The 25824-nt window shown below is 43.3% G+C and overlaps 1 protein-coding gene across 1 annotated transcript; it reads right to left on the reverse strand.

The window, feature by feature from the left end:
- Window positions 1-8206: 8206 nt before the first annotated feature.
- Cct4 (chaperonin containing TCP1 subunit 4) lies at window positions 8207-24372 on the reverse strand. Its single transcript, XM_045137551.1, has 14 exons — window positions 24177-24372; window positions 20108-20160; window positions 17508-17597; window positions 16700-16808; window positions 15110-15252; window positions 14533-14654; window positions 13787-13919; window positions 12751-12890; window positions 11180-11276; window positions 10567-10677; window positions 10349-10479; window positions 9764-9998; window positions 8568-8681; window positions 8207-8465 (listed from the first exon to the last, which is right to left on the reverse strand). The coding sequence occupies exons 1-14, from the start codon at window positions 24301-24303 to the stop codon at window positions 8451-8453; spliced, it is 1620 nt and encodes a 539-aa protein (XP_044993486.1). The 5' UTR covers window positions 24304-24372; the 3' UTR covers window positions 8207-8450.
- Between the last annotated feature and the right edge of the window lie 1452 nt (window positions 24373-25824).

Below are 25824 nucleotides of genomic sequence, written 5' to 3' on the forward strand. Positions count from 1 at the left end.
GGAAGGGGAGGGGAGGGGAGGGGAGGGGAGGGGAGGGGAGGGGAGGGAAGGGAGAAAAAAAAGGAAAAGGGAAGGGAAGGGAAGGAAAAAAAGGAAAGAAAAGGAAAGGGAAAGAAAGGAAAAAAGGAAAGGAAAGGAAAGGAAAGGAAAAAAGGAAAGGGAGAGAAAGAAAGAAAGAAAGGAGGGAGGGAGGAAGAAAGGAAAAGAAAAGGAAAGCAAGTGAAATGAAAAAAAAGGAAAGGAAGGGAAGGAATGAAGGAAGGAAGGGAGAAAGAAAGGAAAATAAAAGGAAAGGAAAGAAAGAAAGCAAAAGGAAAACAAAAAGAAAGGAAAGAAAGAAAGCAAAAGGAAAAGGAAAGAAGGAACGAAGGAAGGAAGGAATCTAGAGTTTGTTTGCAGCGGCTAGAGGCCCTGGTGCACCCGTTTTCTCTCTCTGCCTCTTTCTCTCTCTCAAATAAATAAATTTTAAATACATTATTGTGATACCTAATAAAATCTGAGGAGCCTGGAGAGATGGCTCAGTAGTTAAAGGTGCTTTCTTGAAAAGCCTGACAGCCCAGGTTCAAATCCCCATTACCCATGTAAAATGTACAAAGTGGCAAATGTATCTAGAGTTTGTTAGCAGTAGCAAGATGCCCTGGTGTACCCATTCCTCCTCAGTCTCTCCCACTCTCTATTTGCAAATAAGTAATTAAAAAAAAAGAAAAATTGAAAATGAACTCTTGATTAGATAATAGGATTATATCTCGGTGTTATAGTTACTTTCTTGTTGCTGGGACAAAGCACCTGACCAAAAGCAGCTGATGGGGGGAAAAGTTTTATTTTGGCTGACAGTCTCAAGAGGAAGCTGGACATCACCTCTGCCATAGCAGATGGAGAACACAACAGGAGAGTTATGGCAAGGGGGAGCTGGCTATAACACCCCTAAGTCCACTCCCAGCAATATACCTCATCCAGCAAGCCTCCACCTTCCCAGTTACCATCAGTGGGGGATCAAGAATTCAGAACACAAGTTTATGGGGAACATCTGATTTAAACCACCACACCTGGTTTAAGCATTATATCACTTTATGTAAATGAGTATCTTTTTCTTAGGAAGCACACATTGAAGTAAATATAAATGATTGAATTTCTATTGGTTCAGGAAAATTATACCAGGAGAGGTGAAGGACTAGAGAAATAAATTAAAATTAGGAAAATATAAATAAATGAATCTGACTCAAAGGAAGAGGAGAATCATTTATATCCTTCTTATAAATTTTCTTTTTTAATTTATATCAGAGTAGGAAAATGACCAAACAAAAATGAAAAATGTGGTATAGGACCAGCACCAGTGTTCTTACTAACTCTCCAGTGATTAAAAAAAGGGGGGGGTGGAGAAATGGCTTAGCAGTTAAGGCACCTGCCTGCAAAGCCAATGGACCCAGGTTCAATTCCTCAGGACCCAGGTAAGCCAGGTGCATAAGGTGGCGAATGCCTCTGAGGTTTCTTTGCAGTGGCTGGAGGCACTGATATGCCCATTCTTTCTCTCTTTCTATCTGCCTCTCTCTCCCTCTCAAATAAACAAATAAATAAATTTTAAGTATAAAAGAAAATCAGAAGCCGGGCATGGTGGTGCAATGTCTTTCATCCCAGCACTGGGGAGGCAGAGGTAGAAGGATCACCCTGAGTTCGAGGCTACCTTGAGACTACATAGTGAATTCCAGATCAGCCTGGGCTAGAGTGAGACCCTACCTCAAAAACAAAACAAAACAAAAAACCCAAAATTAGTTCCATGGAAAGCTCAACAAGTTAGTAATTTCAATGCAATGTGACGAGTGTTATGAGAAAACAAGTAGACAGAACTAAGGGAAAACATATAAAGACAGCCTGGTCCTAGTTAAGAACAAGTCCTTGGGAAAGTGACAGGGAGGCGCCTGAAGGACCACTTGCACATGGAGCTTCGGTGGGAAGAACAAAGGGAATGCCCCAAGCAGGTAGAAGGTTCTAGGAAAGTGCCAAGGAGGAAAGCGTGAGCTACCACTGTGGAATTCATGGGACATATTCCTGGAGTGCAGGCGAAAAGCTGGAGACACGGAAATTGATCTGGCAGACTACAGGAGCCCAGGGGTGAAATTCATCAGGTTTCTATGTTTGCAACACCTCCCTGGCTGCTGAGGGGAAAACGAATTCCAGAGAGGCAAGAACTGGACAGGAAGGCCAGCTGAGATAAGATAGACACGAGAGAGATGAGACGTGGCTGGAATCCAGGAGCGCTCAGGATGTGGATCTGCTGAGAGATACTGGCTGCAGAAGACAGGGAGGGAGGAAGGGGCAGAGCGATTCGCAGACTCGGGTTGAACATCCTCGTCTGAGCTCCACACAGTGGGAGCTTTCAGGGCCACGTTCCCAGCGTGCAGCCCGGAGTCAAGGTTCCAATAAACTTTCACTGGATGAGTGAATGAGTGGGCGAACTTGAAAGTTAAATAATGAGTTCACTCTTGGTGATGGGAGTCTGGAGTGCCCGTCTGCTCTGGGCATTGAATCACCCACCTTCCTTTCAGTGCTGATGGTGACCAGTGAAAAAAGGCTGTGTTTTGTGACCTTGAGAGCATTATTCTACCCAGGAACTAGAAATTTATCGCCCCCACGAAATGTTAGGTCATCAATACCTCATCACTTTGCACTTAATTTTATATTGAAATGACATAATGGCCATTCCTTTTAATTCATGGGGAGACTGCCTGACTCTGGAACCTATCCAGATATCTTTCGTTTTGTGTTGAGCAAACTACACATAATTGTCTCCATGTCTCCTTTTGTTTTCTTAAAGCTGTGGACTTGATCCTAATATATCATCTGCATTTCACATAAGGGTATTTTGATGAAAGTTAACTCTAAAGGCATGGCACTCTTTTTCACTGGACACAAAGAACAAGTTAAGGAGCTTGAGAAAAAAAAAAAAAAAAAAGCAAAAAATGGAGGGAAATCCAAGATTTTTACTGCCATCCAGTGGTGACACTCTCAGGCAACTATGGCACAAAGTCCATAGTCAAGTCTCCAGGTTTAAATGTCTAAATGTCATTTCTTCAAGCTCAGTAATGCATATGGCTAACTTGTCATGAGCATGACATTATGCTTGCCTCGGTAAAGGGGTCACTTGGTGCTCTTGTGGTCCTCAATAACTACAGACAAGTTTACTGGCAGAACCTAGCTCATTGTCTTGACGACATACGCAAACCCTGTTCTCCCCGGTCCACTCCAGAGTCACACCCGTATGGCCTGAATTGCACCACTGCCTATTTCCAAGTCACACGTCTTCCCTTTGCTTTCATAACCATGGGTTCCTGGATGGAGTGGTTGCCCAGCCCAGGCATGGAAACAAAGCAAGCAGAGAAAAGCCTGAACCCCCAATGTTAAACAAGTAAGAGAGTCTTTCAACTTACTGAAGAAAAAAAGAAATTGCTATTACAAGCTTTCGGTACCCGGACCATGCATGTCATTTAAGTTTTGTTTTGTTTTGTTTTCCCAGGTAGGGTCTTGCTCTTGCCCAGGCTGACTGACCTGGAATTCACTATGGAGTCTCAGGGTGGCCTTGAACTCACAGGGATCCTCCTACCTCTGCCTCCCGAGTGCTAGGATTAAAGGTGCGCGCCACCACGCCCGGCTTCATGTTAGGTTTTCTAAAGTGCACTCTTTGGCCCTGAAGAACACCATCCAGGTTGTGTGATGCTCATAAGTGTTGTCACCTCACTTAAGACACTCTTTTTCAGATCCATTCATTTTCTGGCAATTTTCATTTTTCTTTACAGCTGAATAAGACACCATTGTGTATATTTACCATACCTTCGTTACCCATTCATGAATTGATGGGTATTCAGGCTGGTTCCTTTTCCTAGCTATTGTGACTAGAGCAGCAATAAGCATTGATGAGCGAGCATGTCTTGAGGAAAGGGTATGGTCCTCAGGGTGTATAGCCAAGTGGTATAGCTGGGTCATATAGTAGACCTAGTTTTCGCTGTCTCAGAAACCTCCACACTGATTTCCAAAATGACTGTACTAGTTTATGTCCCCTTTCCCCTCACTCTCCCAACATTCATGGTCAGTTAAAATGGAATATCAAAGTAGTTTTAATTTGCTTTTATCTGATGACTATAGATATTGGACAGTTTTTATTTCTTATTTTAAAAATAGCATTCTAGGTTTTGTTGTTGATTTTTGGCTTTTCTGAAGTAGGCCCTCGCTCTAGCTCAGGCTGACCTGGAATTCACTATGTAGTCTCAAGGTGGCCTTGAACTCATGGTGATCCTCCTACCTTTGCCTCCCGAGTGCTGGGACTAATGGCTTGTGCCACCACACCTGGCTTCATTATGGCTCTTTGTTTTGTTTTGGTCTTCCAAAGTAGAGTTTTGCTCTAGCCCAGGCTGACCTGGAATTCACTAAGTAGTCTCGGGGTGGCCTCAAACTTCCTGCAATCCTCCTACCTCTGCCTCCCAAGTGCTGGGATGTGCCACCAAGCCCAGCTTATTGTGTTATTTATTTATTACAGAGACAGAAAAAGAGAAAATGAAAATGAATATGGGTATGTGGGTCTCGTGCCTCTGTAAATGAACTCCAGGGGATGCACCATTTTATGCATCTGGCTTTATGTGGCTACTGGAGTATTGAACAGACTAGCAGGCTTTGCAGACAGGTGACTTTACCGCTGAGCCATCTCCTCCACCCACGAATGGTTCCTTGTTTTTTTGTTGTTGTTTTTCAAAGTAGGGTCTCGCTCAAGCCCAAGCCAACCTGGAATTCACTATGTAGTTCAGTGGCCTCCAACTCATGGCGATCCTCCTACCTCTGCCTCCCAAGTGCTGGGATTAAAGGCCTGAGCCACTACACCCAGCTTGTCATGAGTGGTTCTTTAAATATTTACTGAACATTTAAATTTCTTCTCATGAGAAGTCTCTATGCAGTTGTATGTTCCTTTTTTTTTTTTTTTTTGACTGGGTTTATTTGACTTTTATTTAGTTCACTGAGTTCCTTGTATGTCCTAGATGTTAATCCTCTGTCAGATGTACAGTTGACATAGGCTTTCTCTCATCCTGTAGGCTGTCTCTTTGCTCAGTTAACTGTGTTCTTTGCACTACAAAGCTTTTTAATTTCATGAGCTCCCTTTGATTAGTGGTTTTTGTTTTTTTTTTTTTTCTGAGTGGCTGGGAGTCTATTCAGAAAGTCTTTGCCTGTATATTGAAGTGTCTCCCCCTGTTTTCCTCTAGGAGTTTCTAAGTTTCATATCTGATGGTAAGGTCTTTTCATCCATTTGGAGTCAAGTTTTGTTCAGAGTGAGATAAGGATCTAGATTCAGTCTTCTGCAACTAGAGATCCAGGTTTCCCAGCACCATTTGTTAAGAGGCTGTCTTTTCGCCAGTGAGTATTATTAGCACTTTTGTCAAAAATCACTGGTTGCACAGTGAGTAAGCAGACATCCTGCCAGGTACTCAATCAGCCAGCAGCGCAAGAAGCGCACTCGTGCAACAGCGGCACACAGCGGAGGCAGGTACCAACTGCTCACGGATTGGACCCGAGGCCGGCTCAGAGGGGTGGACTCACATCTGGCTCCGGGAACCAAGCCAGATTCCCTAGAAGGGAAACAATAGGCTCCAGGGAGAACCTCCAGTGCCCTTGAACTGAGAAGAGTGGACATACACACCAGTAAGTCTCTCCAGTAACTAGGTTTCTCTCCTTTGATTCAAACCACTCTCACCTTTGGTTGGAGACTCTGTCCTTACAAATGGTGGAGACGGCTGGGGACAAGCAGGATCCATCAAGAATCCAGAGCTGACTGCCTACCAAGAGATGGGTCACCTCCACCTCATGTGACACAAATACTGCTCTCATGGTTAGCCTGAAAGCCATCTCCAGGGAGTTGGTGGTGACAGACGCCGGTCAAACCTCATCAAAACAGATCCAGAGGATAAAGAGGAAGCAACACTAAATCAGGTCCCTATCTTGCCTGCAAGGCTCAGGAAGAGGGGGCAGAAAAATTGTAAGAGCCACAGAATGGGTAGTAATACCCTCGGGCACAGTAACCCCTGACACACTAGCCCCGCAGTGAATACCGTAATCCCACTAGTAAATCCGTGGCCGCAGCTGCCTGGGTCATCTGTTCTATCAAACTTTTTTTTGCCATACCATGCTGTTTTTCCTACTATGGCTCTGTAATATTTTTTATTTTGTTTAGTTTTTCCAGGTAGTCTCTCACTCTAGTCCAGGCTGACCTGGGATTCACTATGTAGTCTCAGGGTGGCCTTGAACACCTGACAATCCTCCTACCTCTGCGTGCACCACCACTCCTGGCTCCTTGTAAAAGCAAATATAGTGATACTTCAGCCTTATTTTTGTTGCACAGGATTGAGTTTTTTGCCCCGTCAAATTAATTTTGGGACTTTTCATTTCCTGGCATTTCCTTTCTCTCTCCGGTGTTTTTTTTTTTTTTACTGTGGAGACCCTTCACTTCTTGGGTCCATTCCAAGGTATTTTTATCCTTGTGAGGCAATTGTTTCCCTGACGCCACCCTCACGTTATTGGTGCAGACATGCTGACTTGATGTTAACTTCGTATCCTGCTACTGCTGAGCATTTATCAGCTCTAACAATTTTATGCTAGTCTTTAGTGTATAGAATCCTATCATCTGCAAACAGTGACTTCCTTTCCTATTTATATCCCCTTTTGTTTCATCTCATTGCTGTAGCTAAGACTCCCAGTACTCTATTGTGTAAGACCGAAGAGAGCGGACACTGGTCTTGCTCCTGATTTTAGTGGAAACGCTTCTAGTGTTTAGTATTATTGGCTACAGGTCTGTTGCATATAGACTATGTTCCTGCAAGACTTTTCTCATGAAAGGATGTTGGATTTTTTTCAAGTACCTTTTCCCCATCTCTTGAGATGTGCTTTTTGTTCTTGACTCTATATGATGCATTACATTTATTGATTTGCCTATGTTGAACCATCTTTGTATCTCCATATCCACTTAATCATGGTCTGTTTTTTTTTGTCACCTGACTTGGTATTAGGGAAATACTGGTTTCATATGTGTTTGGCAGTTCCTTATCAATTGGTTTTTATTGGTCTGTATTATCTTAATTTCGGTGGTCAAATGTCTAGCAATCACCCATTTGTTTCCAATTTAGTGGAGTGTTTTGAATGTCACTGTCATCTGTAGTAATGGTGCCCTTTTTATCTGTTATTTAGTTTCACTAAAGGTTGATTTCTGCAGTATCTTCCATTCTCTGGCAGCTATGTTCATCTGGGTACTTTCCCCAAGACCTTTAGGTGCTGCAGCATTTGTGACAATTTTTGCAAAAGCCAGCTTAGGCTGAACTGGAATTTCACTCTGTAGCCTAAACTAGCCTCACATTCATGGCAATTCCAACTCCTGTGTTGGGATTAAAGGTGTTTAAGTCACAAACACTTGGGTTTCTAGCTTCATAATAAAGGCACTTAGAGCTGTCATCGTACATATCAATCCTGGCATGCTGCTTTCATTCCAATTCTAGAAATTCGATTTCCTTCTTGATTTACTTTACTATTCATTTAATAGTTTATAGGTCCACTTGTTCTATGACATCATTTAACCAGAGGCTGGGTTTTCCCTGGGATAACCTAACTACTGAGTGGGTGCTGAAATTGCTCACTACTATACGTATTCCGTGACTTCCTATCTAATTGTGACATTTTAGCCTCAGTTGATCTGGACCCCACTGGCCTCAAAATCACAGCAATCCTCCAATCTCCGCCACCCAAGTGCTAGGACTAAAGACACGCACCAAATCTGGCAACTGGTATTTATCAATAATAAACAAACTGGAACTTCTAAACTTGGAGGCTGAGGCAGGAGAACCAGGAGTTGAAGGTTGTCCTTGGCCAGTGACAGCTACAGGCCAGCGTGGGCATAAGACGCTGCCTCAAAGAAAGAGTAAACACGCCCAGCGTCTACCTGGCTGGGGGCGTGGCCTAACTGGCAGCGCTCGTGCCCGGCACGCCGGAAGCCTTGGGCTCTACGTTCAGCAGAGTAAATCGGGCACAGTAAAACATGGACTGTAGCCTCAGCACCTGGAAGATGGGGGCAGGAGGATCAGAAATTCCGGGCCAGTGCAGACCGAAGACTGTCTGAGGGAACAAGATCAATGTACGTGAGCGGGCTAGACAAACACCTGAACAGAATACACAGTCGTGGGAAGAGGTTGTATACAGGCTCTATTCTAAAGTATCAGAACCAAGAGTGCTGAGTGATAAATTAATCTGCCTTTTGTAACCGAATACTCAAGCTTTTCATTACAATGTTTTAGTATAATTTACTGGAAGACAACATCCGGGATTTCAGAGGAAATCTCTTCCAGACAAGGAGGAACGACGCCAAGGCGATCATCTTCCACTCAAGCACAGTACTGGTGGTCCACTACTGTTGCTCAGCCTTGTCCAGATTATCGAGTGTTTACCTAGCAGAACAAAACAGGGTTATCATCTTGATGAATAGCAAACATTTAAACAAAAAGCAAAAACTTGATCTTGCAGGGAAATTTGTCACCTATTTTACTTACCACATCATCAATTTTCAGAATGCTCCTGACAGTCTCAGTAGCTAGGGTCAAAGCACTGACAGAAACCAACAGAGGCTGAACGACCATTTCTTCCAAAATGTTGGAAATACCACCCTGAAAATCAGTATTGGGTGCTTTTAGTATTTGTAAGTACCACTGACTTTTAAACATACTGGCAAAAATCAAGTAGGTGGTTATGGAAGTAAAATGTTAGAATATCTTCAATGCTTAAAATCAATTCTGAGTCTTAATTCTAATTAGGTCAGGTCCGTTCTATTTCCCCTTTACGCCTCTCATACACTCCTCACCTTTAATTCAAGTCTTACTTCATTACTGTAGTCTCCTTTGTCAGCCACAGCACATGTATCTGTCTCCTGTCTTCCAGCCTTGTGTTTACGATCTCTTGTTCTCGCCTTTATTAAACCCTCTAACCTAAAACCAAACCTACTACTTCACTAAATTATAACCTTCTCTACACAGTGGAATAACCTTTTGGTCCCTTTCACTAATAAACCACTGCTATCCCTTAAGAAACTTTCATTCAAAGCCGGGCATGGTGGCGCACACCTTTAATCCCAGCACTCAGGAGGCAGAGGTGGGAGGATCGCTGTGATTTCGAGGCTACCTTGAGACTACATAGTGAATTCCAGGTCAGCCTCGGCTAGAGTAAGACCCTACCTCGAAAGCCCCCCCCCCACCACACATAAAAAAACAACTTTCAGTCAAAGCTGGTATCTTCACGAATGCTTCCTTTAACCAGGCAATGCCACCATCTGGAGTTCTGTGCCACTCTAAGAGGAAGTAGTATTTAGGTTGATCGTTAGTCGCCGCTGCCCATCATGTGTCACCCTCAATAAAACACTAAAAAATGGTAGGGTTATTGCTCTCCTGTGTTCCTACATGACCCCACTAGCTCATGTTCACAACAGGAGCAATGGTTCCTAATTTCATAGTGTTTACTTAGAAATGCATTTAAATCCTCACAAAAGACCTTAGTTGTAAAATAACAGCAGATTATCCAGCTAAAAGTTGGTCAGTAAACGGCAGTTAATACAGTGATCATCTTCATTCAATAATAACCATTCTCAAAGACACTGTCTCATTATACTTGTAACTATAAAGCCTTTATATCAACATATACAAAATTTATTCTAAAAATATGTAAGCAGTATGTTCTGCAATATTTAAGTTACTACCTTTCGGACATTGATGCCTGCAGTTTTGTCTCCTTGGGCGTGCCGGTTTCTCAGCTCGGTCACTGTAGAAATGGGATTCAGGCCGGCGTTTTCAGCCAACGTTGATGGAATGACCTCCATGGCGTCTGCGAAAGCGCGCACGCAGTAGGACTCCATGCCGCTCCGCGTGCGCGAGTACTCCGTCAGCCGCAGAGCCAACTCGATCTCTGGAGCACCGCCTCCTGCAATGAGAGCTCTGAAAAGCACACGTTATCTTTAGTTTTAGTTTATCCAATAGAAAGCTGTTGTTCATAACTTATTCCTATAGTTAAAAAGCTAAAATACAGATAATTTGTTTGTTTTTTTTTGAGACAGGGTCTCATGTATCCCTGGCGGGCTTGGAACTTGCCACGTAGCTGATGACCACCTTCAACTCCGGCCGCTGTGATCACAGCACAGGGTCTGTCAACACTCCCCGTCTAGTGAGGAGGCCGAGCCGGGGCGCTCACGCATGCTATGCAAGCACTCCACCACAGAGCTACATTCAGCCTCTCAAAACTTCCATGCTCAAAACGCTGTTAGTTGGCAATGCAACGCTCCCGTTACCTCTTCTTCACTAGGCAGCGAATAACGCAGAGGGCATCATGGATGGAGCGCTCAGCCTCCTCAATCACCAGTTTGTTAGATCCACGTACCACAATTGTAACTGTCTTTCCAGGGCTTGCGCAGCCTGTAATCTTTAGAGAACAATTTTCAAATTTGTTAGCTATTTCAGTGATGTAATGAAAACCATGCCAGTGAAAGCTTAATTAGAATGCTGTTACCTTGACCATCTTCCCAGAACCATTTAAGCTGACTTCCTCAGCTGACTCAGCAGAACCCAGCATGTCAGCAGTAAACTGGTCAATATGAGCAACTGGTTTGGTTCCAATGGTCTAGAAAAAATAATCAAATCCACAAACTAAGACATTTAGGGATTGGATATGTAAGTAAATGGCAGAAGAAGCATTTCCTGGCACATGCAAGGCATTTAAAATGCATTTGAGAGCCGGACGTGGTGGTACACGTCTTTATTCCCAGCACTTGGGAGGCAGAGGTAGGAGGTTCGCTGTGGGTTTGAGGCCGCCCTGAAAATTCCAGGTCAGCCTGAACTAGAATAAGATGCTACCTTGAAAAACCAAAAAGGGCTGGAAAGATAGCTTAGTGGTAAAGAGCTTGCCTGTGAAGCCCAAGGACCCTGTTTGAGGCTTGAACCCCCAAGGACCCACGTTAGCAAGATGCACAAGGGAGCGCATGCATCTGGAGTTCATTTGCAGTGGCTGGAGGCCCTGGCGCGCCCATTCTGTCTCCCTATCTGCCTCTTTCTCTCAAATAAGTAAATCACAAAAAATTAAAAATATTTGATTTACGGACATTTTTACATAATTAACATTTTACCTTACAAATGAACTCAATGTCTTCTCTTTCGATGTCCTTAATCACCATAATCTTCATCTTGTTCAGAAAATGTAATGCAAGATCACTAAGAGCATCTCTAAAATAAAAGTAAAGCAAATGTAATGCAAGATCACTAAGGGCATCTCTAAAATAAAGTGTTACACTAGGTGAAAAAAAAAACCATTTTGCTGCCTAGTTATGATTTTAATTTTACAGCACTTCAAATATCCGTTTACAGTGTTTGTGAAGGCAAATGCCTTAAATGTGAAGTTTAAAATCTCAAAATGTTGACCAATCCCATGTCACTGGAAAACTTTCTGCAGTCACAAGAGTAAAGCGTAATCCAGTACTGTGCAACACAAAAGGCAATTCGGCCCGTGTGGTTACTGCTACGATCACTGGAAACCAAGAAATCAAGCTGAAACTGTGATGAAAGCCAGCTAGTTGCTATCGTGCTGGAAAGTGCTATGCAGGCTGAAGGGGGAGGCCATCTACCGTGCAAATAAGCTGTGAAGCTTGTAAGCTAAAAGAGTCAACTGGGCAGGCAAGATGTGTCCACAGGTGCAACAGTGGCAACTAAGTTATGGGGTGGTCAACTACTCTGGTACTGAGAACAGTCAGAAGCCTGTGGCTTGGAAGGTCATAGACTGCAGAGGGAAGCGTACACTGTACTCTGGCTAAATGGAGAGGTTCTAACCATCAAAGTGTTTTCACTGTGTATGTTTAATCCCTCTGAGTAATACTAATCTCAATTTTAGTTAGAAAATCTTTTTACAGATGGTAATACTGGAGAGATTCATTAAAATGACAAGATGAGCTAGAGAGATGGCTTAGCAGTTAAGGCGCTTGATTGCTTCGATTCCCCAAGACCCATATTAGCCAGATGCACAAGGTGATGTGTATGTATCGACTTCATTTGCAGTGGCTAGAGGACCTGGAACACTCATTCTCTCTCTCAAATAAATCAAGACCCAAAATTTATCAAAGCAGAAAATAAGAGGATGGGGAAAGCTAAAGATTTCTTCATGCCTTCCAAGTTTGAGGGAAGATTGTGAAAGGAGCGCAAAGAATGTTATGAGCCACAAGAGGGGTAGGTATGCTGTGATATACAGTCCTCCCTAAACAAACCAACTGATGCTTTCATGATCCCACAGTGGCTGCCAATGCCCCCAAGACCCGCGGGGTTCCGAGTCCGTCAACATTTTGACATGGGGTGTGAGGGACAGAAGAGCTAGACAACACAACCAAGGCAGCACCACTGGGAAAGAGGCTCCCCAGGGAATGGGTGGGAGGGCCAAAAAACGACGAGATGGGAACGTAATCAGATTACTGTATGGTCATATATCAAAGTTCTTAATTAAAAAAATTACTACTGGGGAGCTGGGCATAGGGGCTCATGCCTTTAACCCCAGCATTCGGGAGGCTGAGAGGAAAATCCCAGCAAACCTGAGGACAGTTTGGATGAAGGGAGTTCCTGCTTAGCCTGGACTTGAGTGAGACACTGACTCAAAAAAATAAAAATTCGCGAGGCACCATAACTCAATTATAATATGTAACAAATTTTCTCAGACCTTAGGATAGATTTCTGTATGAGAAGCACATTGCATCCTGTTTTTTTAATTTGCTTCACTAAATTTAAAATATATGCTCTCTCTTCTCGCAGCACTCGATCCATCTGGGCATAGTCAGAAACTACTATTTGATTATCCATCTGTTTGGAAAAAGAACAGTAATAATTTACATCAAGCAATTTTTAAGTATAAAGACTTATGTGAAATTAGGCACAGAATTAATTCAACCAAAATCATATTAAACATTTTATAGATGTGCATAGAAAAAAACCACATTTGGGTCTTTTACTTTTAATTGTATATGCTGCAGTGTTTTTTAAGATAGCTGCTCTAGTCCGGGAGAAGAGGGTCAAGAAAAGGACTCAGGAGGGGAAAGGAGCACGGTGAGGCAGGAAGATGATTATATTGTCTGTGTGTGGTGTATAAAGGGTGTCAATAAAGTTAAAAAAATAAGACACCTGCTGGCTACTTAGCCCAGGCTGGCCTTGAATTCACAATAATACTGCTTTCTGTGCACTGGAATTGCCTATTTTTTATTTGTTTTGTTTTGGAGGTAGGGTCTCACTCTAGTCCAGGCTGACCTGAAACTCACTGTGTATTCTCAGGATAGCCTTGAACTCACGGCGATCCTCCTACCTCTGTCTCCCAAGTGCCAAGATTAAAGACATGCAACACCATGCCCGGCTTGAATTACTTTTATACACACCCTTAAAATTGTGTCTTTGGCTGATTTGTTATTCATAGCAGCAGCAACTTGTCTCAGTTTTAATAAACCCTTTGAGAGCTGCATTTTAAGAAGTCCCACTTATCTGCATGTGTATGGGTGTGCTAGGGCCTCTTGCCACTGCACACAAATGCCATGCTTGTGCCATGTTTGGTGGCCAGCTTACGTGGGTGGCTTGGGAACAAAGCTGGACAGTCTTTGCAGCAAGTGCCTTTAACCACTGAACCACCTTCCCATCCCAAGGAACAAATGTCTCAATTATTAGAAAACTAAAAACAAACAGAAAATCAGTTTTATTTGAAATTTACTTACATCTGTTTTGGGGGCAGATAAGCAAAACTGAATAAGCCCAATCTTAGCCTTCTCAACTCTGGTTATGCCAGAATTTGCCACCTTCTGGGTGAGAACCAGACCTTCCACCAACTCACAGTCATCAATTGTGCCACTAAGTTAAAAAGAAAAGCGTCAATCCAATGGCAAGTGCTTACGTATATCATACTCTTCATTACTCCGTCCCTAGACCTGCTGGGCGACCTTCTAGTCTGCCATCAGAATATAAACACAATCGCGAGGTTCCGGTACTAATTAAGACCCTCAATAAAAGGGGAAATTTATAGTTTTCATAGTAACTTTTATTAACTTCAGACACATGCACCTTTAGCCACTAAGCCATTTCCCCAGACCTCACAATTCTTTTCACTTAAGTTACTTCTATGGACTCAGGAAGGTGACCAGCCTATTTATTCTGTTTTTGGATTTTTTTTTTTTTTTGTTATTCGAGGTAGGGTCTCACTCTAGCCCAGGCTGACCTGGAATTCACTATGGAGTCTCAGGGTGGCCTTGAACTCACAGTGATCCTCCTACCTCTGCCTCCCAAGTGCTGGGATTAAAGGCGTGCAACACCATGCCCAGCTTCATTCTGGTGCCCAAGTTGGCTGTAAACTCAATGATCCTTCTGTCTCAGCTTCCCAAGTGCTAGGATTTCAGGCATCAAGCTCCTATGTCTGGCTCCTTAATGTAACCCGTTTTTATTGCAGTTGTAATTAAGAGATGCTTACCCAAGCTTCTTAACTATTTTAATATCTCTAAGATCTACACCAGAAGCAGTGGCTGGGTCAATCACTTTCATCACTGCATTTACACTTATCGGAGAAAGCAGACTTGAATACTGAGAGACAACCTAGAGATTGAAAACAGAAAGTTAACTTCACAGTAGAAAAGCTATTTTAATAAAATGACACAGTTACACAAGAACTTGTTACAGCATTTTTGTATACTGCGGGCAGAGGAAACCACACCCTCATAGGGATAAATCTAATTTTTCCATTCAGTTCCCCCAGAGGTATAAATAAAAATATGTATGTTTGCTTTAATGAATACAACATCTGGACTGTCCAGATGACCATTAATTTTACTGTTTGAACTTACTAGATTTTTAATTGATCAGTTATGTTTAAGAGAAACATAACTGATCATCACTGTTTGGGTTTCATAATTAAGAAATGTGACAGGTGTTAATTAAGATGGATCGTGGACAGGCAGTCATTTTTAACAGTATCTAAGTATTTCGCAGCACCAGGAATGGCAGCATCCAAACACCTTTAGCTGTAAACTCCCTCTTAAGGCTTGTCTCACCTTTGAATTCAGTGATGTGGTTGCGCTATTTAACAACGTTTCTCTGTCACTCAATTCCACAGGTCGAGACATGTCAGTCAAAATTTCAACACCCTTTTCCAAAGCTTTCTGGAATGACTCGGAAATGATAGTTGGATGAATCCCTGTCATTTATGAAATAATTATGATAAACTACATTTGTCACAATTTTAAAAACGTTTTACTCACTAAAATGTCTGAGAGCACGGTCTGTGCAACTATACCACCACTGTATCCCTGGCCTACAAACACTCTATCATAAATATAATGGCTTAAGTAACCTTTAACAATTATGACTAACAATTTACTGCTGCTTAATTATGTATTGATGAAACATTTAAAATTCAAACAACTTTCTACATTTCAAAACATCACACATCCATATTTTAAGTACAGCAACTGGGGAGTAACTACAGAGAGTCACTAGGATTATATACTACTTAAACCAAGAACCTTTATTTTCTCTCCCAAATCATCTCTCACGAGTTTTACATTAAGGAGCCAAGGAGATGGCTGTGGTTAAAAATACTTGCTTGCAAAGCCTGCCAGCCAAGTTTGATTCCCTAGTAGCCATGAAAAGCCAGATGCACAAACTCATACATGTGCCTGGAGTGTCTGGAGTTCATTTTCTGGGGCAAGAGGCCTGGCACGCTTTCTGAATTCATAAATATATAAACAAATTTTTTTTAAAGTTTTATATTATTAAGCAAAATTTAAAAGTCTTACATTATTAGTACCACCTTCATTTTTGAGAGCAATATTCTATTGAGTACTTATATAAAGAGTAGCCTATCAAAAATCAAAAGCAGGGCTGGAGAAATGGCTTAGTGGTGAAGGTGTTAGGCCTGCAAAGCCTAACAACCCAGGTTTGATTCTCCAGTACCTACGTAAAGCCAGATGCACAGTGCCACAAACATCTGGGATTCATTTGCAGTGGCTGGAGACCCTATGCGCCCATTCCCTCTGTCTCTCTTCTATCTCTCTGCTTGCAAACAAATAAATAAGCTTTACAAACAAAACAAAACAAAACCCCAGAAGCAAACAGAAAATTTCTTGGTAAAAGGTTACTTCAAATTAAATCTTAAAAAACAAAAACAAACAAACAAAAAACAATTATTTGGGGCTGGAGGGATGGCTTAGCAGTTAAGACATTTGCCTGCAAAGCCAAGGGCCTCAGGTTCAATTCCCCAGGACCCACATTAGCCAGATGCACAAGGGGGCACATGCATCTGGAGTTCATTTGCACCGGGTGGAGGCCTTGGCGTGCCCACTCTCTCTCTCTGACAAATAAATAAATAAATAAATAAATAAATAAAAACAATTGAGACAGATGAATTCATAGAATTGGGTGTGCCAAGGCTACTTGTCACTGCAAATGCCAGATACATGCACCACTTTGTATGTCTGGCCGACTTAAGGCTGTGCAAACAAGTACCTTAACTGTTGAGCCATCTTTCTGGGCCCCTCAAAAATCAAAGCCCATATTACTTGAAAATAATGATTTTTCATAACTGCCCTGTAAAAAAAAAACATTTTTGCCTCTCTTTAGCAATAAATGCATGTTCTACTTACCTTTCTGAAGAAGCTTGGTACAGGAATCTAAGAGAGAGCCGGCCATGATGACCACTGACGTAGTGCCATCTCCTGCTTCTATATCCTGAGCCTTAGACAGCTCCACCAGCTTTGTGAGGAGAACATGCACATTAGAATGTGAGAACAGAAACAACACAGTCTACTCTTCACTGTAACAAGCACAGAATGTGAAGATATATTCAGTGTATTTTCTACTTCGGGATTCACTTGAAATGAAAGTTAATGTGTTTGTGGCACACAAAATTCTACTTATATACCTTCTCCCTACAAGATTTCTACAATGTATAACATTTCTAGTTCAGATTGTAGATTTTAAAGAAAAGTTCTCAAAAACTCTTCTATGGGTTAGGCATGTCTCTAACTGCAGCGCTTGGGAGGCTTACGTAGAGCACCATGAGTCTGAGGCAGTCTGGGCTGGGGTGAGACCCAACCTCAAAGTAAAACATTTAAAAATACTAAATTTGGGGCTGGGGAAATGGCTTAGTGGTTAAGGCATTTGCCTGCAGAGCCTCAGGACCCCGGTTTGATTCCCCAGGACCCACATAAACCAGATGCACAAGGGGCGCATGCGTCTGGAGGCCCTGCTGTGCTCATTCTTTCTCTTCCTCTCTCTCAAATAAACAAATATTTAAAAAAAACACTAAATGTTAACATAGTCAACTCCAGGTAAACAAGTAAACAAATTCTAAGTCAGCATTAAGTAGTTGTTCCAAGCTCAAGGCCAGCCAGGGGTACATAACAAGCCTCTGTCCTAACCCCCACAAAAAACCTTTTAAATCATACTCACCATTCTTGCTGCTGGATGTAACACTTGCATTTGCTTCAGAATGGTGGCACCATCATTTGTAATGGTCACATCACCTTTTCCATCTTGAATCTGAAATAATTTTTTTTTAAATTTTTAGTAACATTCTAAAAGTTCTACTCAATTTTTCTACTGCATCATAAAGTATATGTATGCATAGTGTTTAGTTCCAAATTTTTTCCCTACATTAGTATCATAATTCAAGAATATTCAGGAGCTGGAGAAATGGCTCAGCAGTTACAGGAGCTTGCTTACAAAGCCTGACAGCCCAGGTTCAATTCCCTAATACCCATGAAAAGCCAGACACACAAAGTGGAGAGCGCCTCTGAAGTTCACCTGCAGTGGCATGAGGCTCTACTGCACCCATACTTTCACTTCCTCTCTGCCTCAAATAGACAAAAACATTTAAAATGAAACTGACAGACACACAAAAGATAAACATGATACCATACACAATCATCACTGCCGGGTGTGGTGGCGCACGCCTTCATTCCCAGTATTTCAGAGGTAGAGGGAGGAAGATCACTGAGAGTTTGAGGCCACTCTGAGACCACATAGTGAATTCTAGGTCAGTCTGGGCTACAGCAAGACTCTACTTTGAAAAGCAAAAAACAAAAAAAAAGGAATCACTACTGTTTTTGGTTCAAACTAATGAGAAACACACTTCTACCACAGATGCCCCCAAAGGCAGCCCCAGGTAATATGATGAAAACAAGTCTTACCATTAACAGTTAATTTGTTTCTTAGTATTCTCTTAGAGAATAAGCACACTAGTAACAGGCACAGTGTGTAGTTTGAATTGATGGCCCCCAATATATTCATTGTTTTGTTAGTTTGCAGTTTGGGTTTGCAGCCATCTGGCTGGAGGAAGCGCCACTGGGCAGATCTTAAGGTGCAGTGATGAACTTAATACTCTAAAGATACACGAAGTACCTAGTTCCACCTGCAGCCCCTACGTGTGCTGTGCGGTTTTGCTTTCGGATTTTTCTCTACTTGGACCTATGAAAGAAGGCCAGCTGTTTCTGCCATTATAAAACTTCTCTGAGTCAGGCGTGGTGGCATAATCCTTTAATCCCAGCACTCCGGAGGCAGAGGGAAGAGGATCACTGTGATTTTGAGGCCATTCTGAGACTATATAGTGAATTCCAGGTCAGCCTGAGCTACAGCGAGATCCTACCTGAAAAACCAATAGAATTAAAATAAACAAACTCCCAGGTCTACAGGCTTCAGTAAATCCCATCCTCCCTAACTGTGTCTGGTCTAGAAGTTCATCTCAGTGAACCTGAAGCTGTCTATGACAGAAATTGGTGCCAGGAGTGGGGTAAGTACAATCACAGATTTTGGTCTTTTGGAACTTTGTCTTGACTTAATTCATCCAAATGAAGATGCCTTCTGGAGCAGCAAGACAAGGTTTATGGATTTTCTGACAAAAGTTTAAAAGTGTCAAAGTACAGAGAAAATTGATTTTGGAAGCTTGGCTTATGAACTTTCTAAAGGGAAAGAAAAGATTATAGAGGACTCTGCTAGAACGGGGCTACTGGCATAAGGGCTGGCTGCGTTCTGGCCCAGAGTCTGAGCAAGGTTCAATCTGTAACTCATGCACTTAGCTGAAGATATAGGACCATCACATATTGTAAATTGTATTCAGCCCAATTTGAAAGGTCTCCAGTTTTGACCAATTTAAGATAGTTCTAAAGTTTTAAGTCTTTTTGGAGATTTAAGATTTTTTTTTATAGCTGTGAGTCCTGTAAAATCAAACAGAGTAAACATTTTTAACTGGTATAAGGTATAGCAAGGAGAGACTAGAACAATGTAAACTCAACAAACATCAAACTTTTATAGTTTAATCCTAACCAGTGACTGACAGTTTTTTTAAATTTTGTCCCTTCAGCTGGGCAGAGTATCCAGGGAACATTTTTATTTTAGGCCAGCAGTGTACTCCATGGTAGCCCTTGTATATCTAAAACCATGGTCTATCATTTAAAGGCTTTTCCAGTATATTTATGGGGATCATCATGCCCTGTGCTGGAGGAATGTGGCATCTCAGCAGTGGCTCCTGGAACCCTGTTTATTTTGTGACTACTCTACACCTTTTAAAAAAAAATTTTTTTTTGTTCATTTTCATTTATTTATTTGAGAGCAACAGACAGAGAAAGAGGCAGATAGAGAGAGACAGAAAATGGGTATGCCAGGGCCCCCAGCCACTGCAAACGAACTCCAGACGCATGCGTCCCCTTGTGCATCTGGCTAACATGGGTCCTGAGGAATCGAGCCTCGAACCAGGGTCCTTTGGCTTCACAGGCAAGCACTTAACCGCTAAGCCATCTCTCCAGCCTCCCCCCCTTTTTGAGGTAGGGTTTCACTCTAGCCCAGGAGCCCCTCGCCACAGAAGTCCAGGCACCCAGGGGCTCATCCTGGCTCCTCGAGCTGGAGATGATATTTGGGCTTACAGCCAAGTACCAAATGTACTACTTGAGGCCCCACAGCAGAGTAGAAGCCGGACCCCAGTAAGCTCCGCGAAAAGCAAGGCCTCACCACTGAAATTTTAACAGGGCACTCAGTAAGTAAAGAACACTTTTTACCATTTTATCCATTCCTTTTGGTCCAAGGCTTGTTCTAATGGCATCAGCAACCGCTATTAAAAAGAAACGGGGGAAAAAAATAAACCAAGACTTTTTAAAAAAGCATTTCTTCTCTCAAGTTTATTTTTATTAGTACATTGTATATGAGCATTTACGTGCCCACTAATGAATAATCATGTCTAATAATTACACACCACAAACACAAATTACAACACTTTTTTTCCTTTTAAACATAAAATGCTTCACATGGGCGACGCTTATGGCAGATTCCTTTTAAGTATCAAAATGGGGGCTAGAGAGATGGCTTAGCGGTTAAGCACTTGCCTGTGAAGCCTAAGGACCTCGGTTTGAGGCTCGATTTCCTAGTACCCACGTAAGCTAGATGCACAAGTGGGTGCATGCATCTGGAGTTCGTTTGCAGTGGCCAGAGGCCCGAGGCATCCATTCTCTCTCTTTCCTGTCACTCTCAAATAAATAAAAGCCAGGCAAGGTGGAGCATGCATTTAGTCCCAGAACTTGGGAGTCTGAGGTAGGATTGCCCTGAGTTCAAGACCAGCCTAGGGCTATAGACTCAATTCCAAGTCAGCTTTGACTAGATTCCCTGCATTGAAAGAAAAAAAAAAAAAAAAAAAGCAAAACCTAGTTGTAAGTTCTGATTAAGGACTGCACTGTTTTCTTTCTTCCTGAGGCAGGACAGCAAGCATGACAAGCTAAACCTTCTAACATCTTTCTAACAAACTAGATAATGTACTTCTCCTGCACAAGAATATAACCTGTTGAGAACAAACTCTGTTCGATAACACTAAGGTGGTATGTAGATTCCTCACAGGAGAAACTAACAGTAACATTATCAACAGAACAAGCCAATTATAATCTCTGAAAATAGTGTATAACAATATACACTGTCATGAAACTAACAAAGCCAAACTCAGGTCATAACTGTCCCTCACCCCAATCTAGTTTTTTTTTTTGGGGGGGGTTGAGGCAAGGTCTTGCTCTAGTCCAGGCTGACCCGAAATTCACTATGCAATATATCTAGTGTCATAGATTTTTATTCCAAGTCATATTCTCAGTAATTATCAAAAATAATATTAACTGCCAGACGTGGTGGCACACACGTTTAATCCCAGCACTCGGGAGGCAGATGTAGAAGGATCACTGTGAGTTAGAGGCCACCCTGAGACTGCATAGTGAAATCCAGGTCATCCTGAGCTAGAGTGAAACCCTACCTTAAAAATAAATACAAAAAAAAGGGAAAAAAAATATTAACTGATTATTTTGTATTGGAGAGGACAAGGTCTTTTCCCCTTCTAAATTCTACTTATTAGTTATATTAATTCACGTATTTTAAAGGCCTTTAAAAAAATATAAGAAGGGAGCGGGAGGAGAGAGAACATGTGCACAGCCTCCAGCCACTGTATACAAACTCCTGACGCTTAGAGCACCTTGCGCATCTGGCTATGTGGGTTCTGGGGAATGAACCTGGCTCCTTCAGCTTTGCAGGTGAGCACATTAGGCTAAGCCATCCCTCCAATTCACTTGTAACAATTCCCTTTTTAGACCTTCCTTGTATCTGTCAGGAACTGGAATGGATGAGCAGTGCTCAATCCAATTTTCTTTCACAAGCCCAGGGCAAATGTTAAATTCTTTCTCACATTTCATTGCACTGCATACACACTGGGACTGTGCCCTAACCATTTCTCTACATTCCACAAGTATAATATTTGTGAATAGTCAAAGAAATAATACACCTTACATATTTGACTTTGGTCCACTGCCTGTTAATTATTTTCAGGTAATTCTCTAAGAGGGACTCCAAGAACACTCCACCTCATCTTCATGAATGAAGTCTATAATGGTATCCACTAGCTAAAGAGGCAGGATCTTGGATTTTTTTTTTTTTGCCATGATGCACAGAGTAGGTACAAAAATACTTTGTTAGCCAGGCGTAGTGGCGCACGCCTGTAATCCCAGCACTCCAGAGGCAGAGGTAGGAGGATCACCGTTGAGTGTGAGGCCACCCTGAGAGTACAGAGTGAATTCCAGGTCAGCCTGGGCTACAGTGAAACCATACCTCGAAAAAACAACAAAAAAAAACAACTTTCTTAATTACTTATGCTGTTTAGTACCTTTGTGGATGTGTGTGTGTGGGGGGGGTTCCCCTCACTATTAACAAATGGGAATAGTATCAAAATAAAGTGGTTCTCAGAATTAATGTAAAAACATACCTGGCAAGAACTTTTCTCATTTTTCATTTGTCTTGCTTAGAAAAACCAGTTTTCAGGCCAGATCTGATTCCCCAGGAGCCACGTAAAGCCAAACGCACAAAGCGTGCACTTACCTACAACTCATTCACGCAGTGGCTAAAGGTCTTGGTGTGCCCATTCTCTCTCCCTCTTTCTGCTTAATAAAAATATTTTGTTTTCAGAAATAAAAATAAGGGCTAGAGAGAATGCTCAGTGGTTCAAAGGCACTTGCTTGTAACGCCTGACAGCCTGGGTTCGATTCCCCTGTACCCTTGCAAAGCCAGATGCACAAAGTTCGTTTCTAGAGTTCCTCTACAAGCGTAGGAGGCCATGGCCTGCCTCTTTCTCTCTCTCAAATAGATTAAAATAAAAACTAAAAACAAAACCACACTAGTTTTCCCCTTTGCTCTGATCTCTTTTCGCTCAGGATCTGGCTGGATACACGGCCACCTTTCTTTCCTACAGGCATGCGCGCGTCGTCCTGTTTCCAGTTACCTGTAATCTTGTCATTTGTATGGGCACGGGCCCACCTAGTGAATAGGGGTTTCAATTATGGCTATCCCACCAACAATCTCACTTTCCGCGCGCCAGGCATGATCTTAGGAGCTTCCAGATGACCTCCTAAATCGACCCATCTGGCTTGTCCAACTGTTTAGGGCCAGACTGGAAGCTGTCTTTGGCCTTGCAGCACCGTTACATTCCCAGGCGCTCGACCTGCCGAAGGAACGCGTGACAGGTGTACTTTTTGTGTCTTGACACACGTTCTCATTCTTCCTCACTGCACCCCTGCAGTTTGCTCTACCTCACTCGTTAACAAGGGCACCTGAAGAAATACAGCCAGTGTTCCCCAGGACACCAGGCCCTTGAAGACAGGGCCTCGACCCACAATTGTACCATTCTTTCCCACATCTCCCAACCTATCTTTTCAGTCTCACGCCTTCATACATCTTCTCCAAACCAAACGAAGTTGGAGACACACCCATGCAAGATCCCTAAGTCTCTGTCCTCCCGTATCTTTCCCTTTCAGTTCGAATTCTCTAAATCCACACATTTCTTAAAAAAAAAAGAAAAAAAAAAAAAAACAAGCAAGGACTTTCTCCTCCCCAAACGTGTGCCGGAACCTTGGCTCAGGGCCGTGAAATTAAAGAGAACCCCCACCCAAAATAAAAAACCCTCAGGTTTCCACCATGCGCCACACTGTTCTAGCTCTCCACGATGAGTCCCTCCCCAATCCTAATTAGTACCCAATAACTACGCCGAAGGTCACTTAAAGTTGCATTTTTCTAAGAATAAGGCAAGACCCCCCCCCCAAAAAAAAAAACCCCGGCTGGATCCAACAAGACAGGCTGGCTTTTTAAGTGTCAAACCCCAGAGGTTTACTTCATGCAATTCCCGGCGCTATTTTGAAAAAACATTTTATTTTTAATTAACTACTTTATTTAAACAAAGAGGCGCGCACAGCGAGAGAGAGAGAATGGGCGCGCCAGGGTCTCCAGGCGCTGCAAACTGGGTAGACGCAGGAGCCGCCCTGTGCATCTGGCTTTATAAGGGTCCTGGGGAAAACGAACTCCAGACCCATGCGCCACCTTGTGCAGCTGGCTCACAAGGGTCCAGGGGAATCGAACCTGGGTCCTTTGGCTTTGCAGGCAAAGGCCTTGGCCGTTAAGCCATCCCTCCATGGCCTCGGCGGTTTTAACAAGAGCGTCGGCCTGCGTCGTGACAGGGACGGCCCGGACCACAAAGGCGGGCGTGCCGGCCCGGGGGTGAGGAGAGGGGGAGAGTACGAGGAGGAGGAGGAGGAGGAGAAGGAGGGGACGCCACACCTTTGGCCGCCGAGATGTTGCTGAAGCGGATCTGGGCCGGCTTGTCGCGGTCCTGGTAGGCGCCCTTCGCGCGCCCGCCCGCGGCCCCGGCCGGCGCCCCGCCCCGGGCCGCCGCGTTCTCCGGCATGATGACACCCGACTTCAGCCTGCGCGGGCTCGGCGAGGACGGATGGACGCGGATGCTAGCGGCGCACTAACGGCCTGCTGCCGCCGCCGCCTCCGCGAACGTTCCAGAATGTGCGGCGCCGACGGAAGCGGAAGCGGACGAAGGGGGAGGGGTCCTTGCTTGGGGGCGCGGCGCGCGCCTGTGACGTAGCGGGCTGTCCGCGGCGCGCCGGGCTAGAGAGACCTTTTGCGTGCGCGCGCGCGGAGGGCGGGCTTCCGGGACGCTCGCACGCACGCGCGCGCACGCACGCATGCACGCACTCAGCCTACGGCGCCCTCAGGCGGCCGCTTGTGGCAACACACCTTCCGCGTCCGTCAGTACCCATTGGACTCACGTGTGCGCCTATTGGCCAAGCGGAGCTTTGCTCCTGGCTTCCATAACCTGAAATTAAATGTGTTGATTTTGGGGGCTGGAGAGATGGCTTAGCGGTTAAGGTGCTTGCCTGCAAAGCTGAAGGACCCAGGTTCCATTCCCCAGTGCTACGTCCACGGCGACCTCGCCTGTGTAGCAAGCAGAGATGCTTCTGTACTGGAAGAGAGCTGAGGACAGAGGGCCAGCACTCTTCGGAGGGATGCCCCCGGTGACCCCTTGGCAGTCAGTTACTGTAAAGGTTCCTGCTGCCCATGAAGTCACGACGACCTGATTACTGGCGCCAATGATCTGTTTTCTGCGTTCTGTTTCTTTTCTGCTTTCTTCTAGTTGTTTGTCAAAGAACAGCTAGTTTCTACGCTACGCTTACTATTAATCATGCACGCAATCAGAGTACAAAAACAATTTGAGTATTGAATGTGCCCCTCCTATGATTAGGGCAATGGAGGAAATGTATAACTCTACTAGGAATAAAAAATTAACTCTAGAACAGTTGTTAGATGGTGTAAAGTAGAAACAGCTTATGATGTTTTAGAACAATACTGATCCTGAGAAAGTGAAAGTAGAAATGTTAATCGGTAATGTTCATAAGAAGCATGACAGTTCTACAGAAAAGCAGTTACAAAACTTAGGCATTCCCACCAGGAAACTTCCTGGGGGGTATGTTCAGTACTTGATCAAGGGCTGTTAGTAGACTCCCAGAGCTGGGAACTACCTAGATCCACTCCCCTATGAGGGAGGATATGATGAATTCGGTAATAAATGAATGAATTATGAAGGAAAAAGGAGGCTATGGCATTCTCTTCCATTTATGAAATGCTTAGCAAGGACACGTAAGCCTTGGTGCTTATAGTCTAGACAAGAAAGAAAAGAATTCCTGGAAAACATTAAACCAGCCTTAAAATATTGGTGGTCTTTTGGATAAAAACACTTTTATAATAAATATGAGGATTATATAAATAATCTAATAAGTGGAAAGAGATGACTCTCTGCTCGGTTTATAAAAAATAAATAACCTATCGTTCACCTTACATCCCTTACCCCAAGCTTCTATTCATGTAAAGCTGTGGTCAATGGTGCAAGGCGTCCTTCTTAAAAAATGGGTACAGTTCC

Source organism: Jaculus jaculus, chromosome 18 (assembly GCF_020740685.1).
Source record: "Jaculus jaculus isolate mJacJac1 chromosome 18, mJacJac1.mat.Y.cur, whole genome shotgun sequence".
Lineage (NCBI taxonomy): Eukaryota > Metazoa > Chordata > Mammalia > Rodentia > Dipodidae > Jaculus > Jaculus jaculus.

Excerpts from the sequence above, each read along its gene's own strand:
- Cct4 (XM_045137551.1), bottom strand. The coding sequence starts at position 24,303 with ATGCCGGAGAACGCGGCGGCCCGGGGCGGGGCGCCGGCCGGGGCCGCG. Across the intron at positions 17,598-20,107 it reads CAAAAGGAATGGATAAAATG|ATTCAAGATGGAAAAGGTGA; the intron begins GTAAAAAGTGTT and ends AAATTATTTCAG. Across the intron at positions 12,891-13,786 it reads TATCTGCCCCCAAAACAGAT|ATGGATAATCAAATAGTAGT; the intron begins GTAAGTAAATTT and ends TTTTCCAAACAG.